Source organism: Myzus persicae, unplaced genomic scaffold, assembly GCF_001856785.1.
Source record: "Myzus persicae strain clone G006 unplaced genomic scaffold, MPER_G0061.0, whole genome shotgun sequence".
Classification (NCBI taxonomy): Eukaryota; Metazoa; Arthropoda; class Insecta; order Hemiptera; family Aphididae; genus Myzus; species Myzus persicae.
This window is the reverse complement of record NW_019100562.1, coordinates 24,132-33,411: the sequence shown is the minus strand read 5'-3', so window position 1 is coordinate 33,411 and position 9,280 is coordinate 24,132. Positions and strand designations below refer to the sequence as shown.

Genomic DNA, 9,280 nt, shown 5'->3' with positions numbered 1-9,280 from the left:
GAGTTCATCTCAAATATAAAGCAACATAAATCAAATATTTGATTTTATTATAAAAAAAAAAAAATGTAAATGTTAAATTATAGCTTATAAAAAAAAAATTTTAGTGGTAATTATCCAGGTACTTATCTAATATTAATTTTTTAGATTTAGTGATTTAGTAAATTAGGAAGGCTATGTTAGCCATGTAGGCTAACTATTGGACTTGAGCAAGTACTACCACGTATTATTTTTTTTTTTTTGAACATAACCTAACAAGCAGTACTGAAAGTGAGACCCTACTTATCTCTCTCTCATATATGTAAAATACTGACATACTGCGTCGCGTACCTTATCGATAAATTGATATCGTGATATCATTATTATTATTAGTATTCTGTTTTAGTGATGGCAAGTTGTTATCTTTTTCTGTAACAGTTATAAACTGTTATTGTTATTTGAAAAATAACAGTGAAAATAACAGTTACTGTTATTAATACTGTTACGGTCTAGGACACTTCGGCGTGGCCATTCGGCGTAGGGCCGTTTCGGCGTAGGGCCATTTTAAGAAATTAGGTAGGTCACTATAAAATATAAATATAATAAATAAATAATAATAAATAATAAAAAATAAATAAATAATACAAATTTAATTAAAATAAGGAGAATGCTTTTAAAATTACAAATAAAAATATTCAGGTCATCATACTTAAACTATGTGCTATTCCTCTTAAAAAACTCATATTACGGTTATCATAATCGCTGACTAATTTTAAAATACGTTTATCGACGTCAATGTATTTTTTTTTCTTTTTTGGTGGACTTTTGCCTGTTTCTAATTGGCAAAAGAAGGTGTCTCGGCCACTTTGTATTCTCCTTAAACATGATATAAATGCCCATAGTGTCGGGTGGTCAACGGCCATTTGTAGATTAAGCCGACGATTTGCCGCTTCAGCGTGATTATTTGCTCGATCTTATTTACTAAGTATGCGATCATGAACGTTCCAAATTATAGTGGGGAAAAGTGGGATTCGACGACGATTTCTTACAACTGTACCGTTGTAGTTTTCTTCAAACCATTCTAAGAGAGGAAATATTTCTTCAGGCAGTTCATCATATAATAAGTTAACACTATTGTAAATGTCATCAATTTTAACAAAAGCTAAAGCCAAAATCATTTTAACATAAATTGAAAATTCTGCATCATTTTTATACTTCGAAAATAATTCCAGGTCACCCATTTTAAGTCTAAAATTTTTTGTCAAATTAAATAAACATCCGTGAATTTGAACTTCAGGGAAATTGTTTTTAATTGCTTTGATCGCAGCTTGCTCAAAATCGCAAGCAATTGATTTTGGTTTTAACCCGGGTTTTAATTCAATTAATATTTTAAATAACCGCTCATACGTTTGATTTTTTTTATCGGGTAAAAGAGCATAAATAAGGGGATGAACACCATCGAGGTATTTACTTAATATTACGTATACTTGTGAAAATAAATGAAGTGCTACTTTAAAAGTGCCATCGACATACCAATTGGAAGACTCTGATAAAATATTTAAATTTTGAGGGCGACAAAAAATTAAAATTCTGTCGACTCCAGGTTCACTATCGTGTAGTAAAAATTGTTCAGTTACACCTTCAGATGGCGAATACGACTGGTAATTCACTGGTACTATTAATGAAATTAAATCTTTTGGAGCATCGGGTGCAGCTTGAATTTCACGCCGTACGCGTCTTATCTGTTTTTTTAAAGCTCCATCGGCCATCAATGCTCCCTACGTAATTTAAAATGAATTCTCAATTGAAGTTATTAGAATTTTGATATTTAATTTTCCTGCTTGTGATAATCCACTCGTACATTCATTTATGATATTTGATGTAGGCTCCATTGTCTCACGTGCTCGTTTTTTCATCTTAGTAACTGCAGAATTATGCCTTGTTTACACGTGACGAGTACTCGGCCGAGAGAGTCAACTCGGCCGAGCACTGTCCCGTGTGAACTCAAGGAACCAGTACTCGGCCTAGTAATCGGACGAGTAAAATAAGCGAGCGAGTGAATAGAAACAGTTTCTATTCACTGGGCCGAATGACTACCCCCACTACCAAGATGTATGGTACTCGGCGTGTCTAAGCCGCTAGTCGAGTGTCGTGTAACGAGTAGTTCAGTACTCTGTAGTTGTGAATATACATAATATTATAGTTGTGGCATCTTAACCTGTAAAATTGTATTAATTGTATTTTTTTCATCAAAAATATTTATTTAGACTATGAATCGTCATCGTAAAATAAAACGATTTTTCAAGGATTACGTAAATCAAATCTCACCAATGATGATAGAATTATTGGAAGATGAGTTGCAGAAAAGTACAGAAAAGAGGAAGCGGATTTGGACCAGAAAATGGATCTTACATCGAGGCACACACGGTGCTTCTGTTGGACTTCTTAGAGAGCTAGCAAGTGAAGATGTAAACGAATATAGATCATTTATGAGGATGAATGTTGAACAATTTCAACTGATTTTACAAAATATCTCGGATAAAATTCAACGATCAGACACAGCAATGAGAGAAGCCATATCAGCAAAAGATAAGTTACAAGTAACTTTGTCTTTTTTGGCGACAGAAAATAGTTTCAGAACTCTCCAACATATTTTTCGAGTGCCTAAACCATCGATATCCACATTTCTTCCTGAAGTTTTAGATGCTATTTACGACTTCTTAAAGGATTATATTAAGATAAGGAAATAATAATTTATATTCAAATGTCAGAATAATGCAACTTGTGATATTAATTTAGCTCAAAATTAAATTATATAAATCCTTTTATAAAAACTTAATAAGTAAGTAAACAATTAAATATATAAATCCTTTTATAAAAACTTAAAAATAAATAAAACAAATCCAATTTTACTTTTTAGTTTCGTAGGCATTTTAAATTATAATTATAAAAAATAAATTTTTATCACTGGCCATATTCTAATGGGGAGCTGAAAGTTTGAAAAATAGCTTTGTTTAACAAATCATTTTGATTTTGATTTTGACTATCATTTTCAACAGTAGGAAATGCACTTCTTGATCCTTCAGAAATTTTGGAATATGTCTCAAATCCCGACGAAACTGATGAGGGATTCATGTATGATATTGTTGATAATGGTGTTGATGAACGTTTTTGTCTATTCAGTTCTTCAATTCCCATTTCAGTCAAAATGTTTTGAATTTTACTTTGCGCTCTTAAAGATGTTTCTAGAGAAAGAAATTTCTTCAGTTGCATTTCAACACTCTTCCCAAATATATCGAATGAATCTTCCTCGGGCTCAGATTTATTGATCGCATCATGTATTGACTTCAAGTCAGCCACAGCACTTAGTACAGAGGCAGTTCTTTTTTTTTTAGTTTGACTAGGTAACTGTGTAGTAAAACTTTGGCTTTCCGGTAATTTATTGGTTAGTGCTTCTTCAGTTGTTTCAGTGTTCACATTTTGTACCTCCGTGTTATATTCGATCTAATAAAATAAAAATTGTAAGAACACATTTTTTTATAAATAATCAATTTTTGATTTATATACAACAACCTTCAACTATTAATATATACCTAGAAATGTGTAAAACTATTTTAATAATTCATGTCATCACTTATCACTAATTTTATATATCGTTGAAAAATATTTTCTATAAATAAATGCTGTCCCTCACACAGAATACAAACTATACTCATTAATCAATAACAACAAGATAAAATCGAATATAATAAGACAATAAAAAATGTATATTAATGTTCGTAATTGATTAAATTATGCTGACTCCAAAAGTATATTTTGTTTTAGGTTCCAGAAACTGATGAAGAATGGGGAGTTTTAGAGAATGGCTTCCGTACAAGATGGAATTTTCCCGGATGTTACGGTGCCATCGATGGCAAACATGTTTCAATTCAAGCTCCTAACCAATGTGGAAGTGAGTTTTGGAACTACAAGGGAAGTAACAGTATAGTTTTGATGGCAATTGTCGATCATGATTATTGTTTCCGATACATAAACGTAGGGGCAAACGGAAGGAACTCGGAGAGAAATTGTTCAATTTATCAAAAACTTGAAAATAATAATATATTACCTGATGGTGGATTTTTAGTTGGAGATGACGCTTTCCCACTAAAAACCTACCTATTGAAACCGTACTCACACAGATCTCTGGCTTATGACGAAAAGATATTTAATTATAGACTATCTAGAGCACGCCGAATAGTAGAAAATGCTTTTGGTATACTAGCTAGTCGATTTCGAATATTCCATAAGCCTATTTCAACCCGGCTAGAAGTAACCAATAAAATTATTCGTACTGCGTGCGCTTTGCACCACTGGTTAAGAATGACAAGTGGTATTACATATTTGGGTAGCGGCACTGTAGATGTAGAAGATGAAAACACAGGTGAAATTTTTGAAGGTACATGGAGAAGAGATTTTTCCATGCCAAGTAGGTATCGTTAATACCGGATCGAATCATTCAGCTAGACAAGCTAGAGAATTGGGGGAAAGATACAAACATTACTTCACTCATGAAGGTGCAGTTCCATGGCAAGATAGAATGATCTACTAAGGTGTATAGCCGTTTGATATTGTGTACTTTAAATACAATAATTAATAATATTAAAAATTTTGTCTACATCTCAATTTAATTTTGTAAAAATTGATTTAAAAATAAATATATTACTCACATTGTCAAAACTTGTTCTTGAATCTGCATCCTTGTAGATTGGTTCAAGTTCTTTTAGCCACTGTATATTTGACACATAACACGTATCAACTCCACTCCCGGATTTCTTAGATTCCTTTATTTTTTTAATTTCCTGAGCATATGTGGAACGAATATTTTTTATTTTTGTTTTTACTTCTGGAACACCAAATCCTTCTATTGCCATTGCTGTAACGATACTTCTATAAGCCGATTCACGCATATGTTTATTTTTGTAAGATGAAGATTTAAAATTCCACAAACAATCATACGATTTGTACTCTTCAATAAATTTGATAGTGGTTTTACAATCCCACTTTGTTGACATTTTGTTAAATGCGTTAAAAAGTAAGTAATAAACAGTAAAACAATTTAACAAATTAGACAGATAGGTAATTGGATTGATAACAGGTGTTGACAACAATGTGTTGAGAACAAATGTACGAATTCACAACTACTACGTTGCACCCGGTTAGCGGTTTAGACACGCCGAGTACAGTAAAATCTTGGTAGTGGGGGTAAATGCTCGGTCGAGCAAATACAATGCGTGTAAACGCTTCACTCGGTCAATTCCGGTACTAGACCGAGTAACATAACGAGTGACACGGCCGAGTACTCGTCACGTGTAAACAAGGCATTAGCTTCAATCTTAGCCGCTTCCGAGTCATGGGTCGAATGTTCATTTATTTGTTTTAAGACCTAATAATTAAAATAATAATTAATGTATTTAATACTTACTTGATAGTTAAGATAGTAAAAAATTGAATTACCTCCAAAGTTTCAACTGTTGTATGAATTCTAGCTTTACACGAATCTTTGTAACGACATCGCCAAAACTTTTTTAATTTATTTGCACTAAATGCATCAAAAATATACATATACCCATCATGTACAAATATTTCACGTCCACGGAAAGTTTCAATTGCTTGTGACATGGTGACTACTAACTACTGACTACTTGACTATCTTATATTACTCAATGATCGTCTATCGATATAGCGTATAGGTTAACTATACCTAAACATATCTTTATTATTTTTTTTTTTTATTAAATTAAGTCCGCGGCAGCTGGGCCATTGGACTGCATATCTTTATTCACTTAGACGATAATATAGATTATGTGATGCGACAGTGTAATCCCATAATATATATATATTATTATTATTATTATATACAGTTTATACAGCATACCTGCATCTAACCGATGAAAGTCAGATAAAAACTGATAAATGATATATATAATATTATATATCATTATAGGTACAATATAAGCAATGCTAACATTTTATTATCTAAGCTCGATTAAATGAAAAAATGAAAAAATAATTAAATGAAAAAAGGACTACGCCGAAATAGACCCACGCCGAACCGGCTACGCCGAGATGGCCACATCGAAATGGCCACGCCGAAATGTCCGGATACAATGACCTATTATAAATGGACTGAGCGTTTCCTAACTTTCGTGTGTAACAATCTTGGGCATAGAATGAGATAGAGCTAGTACTCCTATTTGGAAGAAAGGAAAAAGTTATTTCTTTTGTTCCATGAAAAAATACAACTTGTTGATCTTCATAAATTGTTTAATATTTACAACCATTGACCTATTATAATGCCGGCAGTACACATTCGCCGAGACTTCGCGAGAGCAGCCGAGCGCGAGAGTGAACTAGACGCGCTCGTGTCACTTTGCCTAGCCTCGGCTCGCCTCGACGGCGCTCGGTCGGAAAGCGGTATTTGTGCCCGAGTCAAAGGACACGAGGCCATTCGAGTCGCGAGCCCAAGAGCACCTAGTTCATACTCGTGTGTTCTCGCATATTCGTCGCTTTTTTATTTATTATTTATTGTTGTGCTTTTCGTCATGTGTGACTGGTCCAACGAATTTACGTTGAAGTTTTTGGAGTTATATCAAAATGAACCCGTTATATGGGACCCGATGCATTTGTACCACAAAGACAGGAAACAAATCAACGATGCATGGGTTCGATTAAGCAGACAACTGGAATGTCCAGTAACCGAATTAAAGAAAAAAAAAGACTCGCTCATGGCTACATTTAGGGGCCATTTGCGTAAAAAAAAAGCATCGATCAGATCAGGAGCCGGTGTAAATGATATTTAAAAAGGCTAAAAGGACAATACTGAAAGTTTTTTTGTAATTATAATACTCCGATCCTGTATGAGATGGGCATTGTATGACAATGTGCTTTCCATCCATTGCTCCGATGGCGTGCGGAAAGTTTTTACTGAATCCTTTTTCTACAACTAGCCATTCGTCTTGTGTAGACGGCATCTGTAAAAATAAAACGTAGAGCTAGAGCTACTTGATGTTATTTTTCTACAAGGAAAATCTATGAATCATTTAAATTTATATTTTATTATATTATATTATATTATTATATTATTATTATTATTTTAATTTATATTTTAATAATTTAAATTTGTCTATAAATCATTTATATTTTCAAAAATATAAATATAAATTTTTTTTTGTTTTGTTTAGTCTTTTGTAACTGACGAACAAAGCCAAAGTGAGGAAATAAGCGCTGTACACGTCGAAGAAAATCAAAGTGTGGTACCTGAGAATATAACAGAGAATGCGAGTACAGTAGTTCCTGAGCAACCACACATAACACCTTCACGACCAACGCCAACGATTCGACGTTGCGGTGCCCCTCCTGAGCTTCAAGAAGCAGGTAACCAAATGAAAGAAGCATTTAGCTTGTTAAGAAATGTTATTACCAAAAGAAATAGTGAAAAAGAAGATGATGAATATGATCTCTTTGGTAAAATGATGGTGAAAAGAATAAGAAAACTGCCAGAACATGAACGAGAGGAATTTATGCATGAGGTCGAAAGTTTGTACTTCAACAAACTACGTAACGCATACTCTACTCATTCACCATTTACAACATTTACGGACTCTTCATATCAAAGCAGACCTTCATCTACTTTTTCATCATATGCTCATTCGACACATCCGACTTATTCAACAAATTTTGAAGACAACATTGTTAATAGAGCTTTTTCAATGATTGATGAAAATAACCAGTAAGCTACTGAACAATAAAAGTTGAACATTACATTTTGTTTATTATTTATACTGCCTTATGAGAAAAGTTAATTTTTTTTTGTTTATTATTTATAATACCTTATGAGAAAAATTGTTATTTTTTTTTGTTTGATATTTATACTATACCTTTTGAGAAAAGTTGTTAATTGTTTTTGTTTAACATTTATACTACTTATTTAAGAGAAAAGTCGTTAATTTTTTGATTTCAAATAAAGAAATATTTGAAGTTATAATTATTATTATAAGCAAACAATTTGTTTTTTACCTTAACTTGATCTTTTAAAACTTCCACTAGGGCCGTACAGACTTCAGGTACAATTTTTGATATGATTTCACTCGACACTTTGAATAAAAAATGGAGACTTTTAAAACTATCGCCAGTGGCCAAATATCTTAGAGTAATTGCTAGGCGTAATTTAGCAGGTATCGCCAATCTCCAATGTGTGTCTTTTTTAGAAATAATTGGAGACACTTTACTTAATAAGTATTGAAAATCTATACGATTAAGGCGCGTTAAATTTTCGAATTCCCCAGAAGGTTCACAATTTAATTCCAAAAACTGATTTTCAATGGTTTGTCTGCAACAAACACATTCAAAATACTTAACATAATTTTTAAAACTATAAAGTTGCTACTTAATAATTATTATTAAATAATAATTGATATGATAAATATTATTAATACCATGCGTGTGAAGTTGCCCCCCTCCACATTTTCCAATTTTCTCCAAACCTACGACATTTTTTTGAAAATAAGTTGAAAACATTTGAAAACCAGTTTTCAGAATTTGAAAACTATTATTTTTACCGTGAGAAGATTTTTTGAGCTGGGGGGGGGGGGCAACTTCACACACATATTATTATTATATTTAAATAAAACTAGAATACTTATACTTATTAAAATATTAAAATATTTTCCGATACTTACGTCGTTCTATTTCGATGGATATTTTTCATCCACCATCTTCTTTTTTTCCATGGCTTCTTAATTTTTTTTTTGCAAAATGTGTCAACGTAATTATAATAGGCAAATGCGCAATACGCTGTAGCTGCAGCAACCTCAACAGCGTCCATTTTCGTTCAAAAGTAAAAACTTGAGTACTGAACACAAAAATGAGAGTGACTGTAGTCGCTGTAGCCGAGCCGCCGAGGCCGAATCCCGAAGCCGAGAGGCGAGAATGTACTGCGTGCACTCGCGCTTCCTCGCCTAACCTAAATTCTTGTCGAGAGTTTCGCCGAGACTGTCTCGGCGAATGTGTACTGCCGGCATAATAGGTCAATGTTTACAACTCTACTGATAATGAAAGTTTACAGCTTTCAAAGTACAAATTATAAATGTATAATATACTATATAATATTATAATAATGTATTAAAGTAAGGAAAGTGTAGATATTATTTAATTTAATTTATTTAATGAATGCATAATTTTTGAAAAATTTTATTGGTGTTTAAAATGTATAATCTTTGTAAGCGCTGAACGAATTCTTTGCTGAGGTTGTGATTGATTTTTA

The 9,280-nt window shown here is 32.6% G+C and overlaps 1 protein-coding gene and 1 pseudogene across 1 annotated transcript; one reads left to right on the top strand and one right to left on the bottom strand.

Annotated features, from left to right (window-relative positions):
- Positions 1–599: 599 nt before the first annotated feature.
- On the bottom strand, positions 600–1,584 carry LOC111033270 (annotated as a pseudogene).
- A 662-nt stretch (positions 1,585–2,246) lies between these two features.
- On the top strand, positions 2,247–4,458 carry LOC111033248 (putative nuclease HARBI1). The gene is made up of 2 exons (XM_022313911.1): positions 2,247–2,712; positions 3,800–4,458. Exons 1-2 carry the CDS (start codon positions 2,247–2,249, stop codon positions 4,456–4,458), a joined length of 1,125 nt encoding a protein of 374 aa, XP_022169603.1.
- The last annotated feature ends 4,822 nt before the right edge of the window (positions 4,459–9,280 follow it).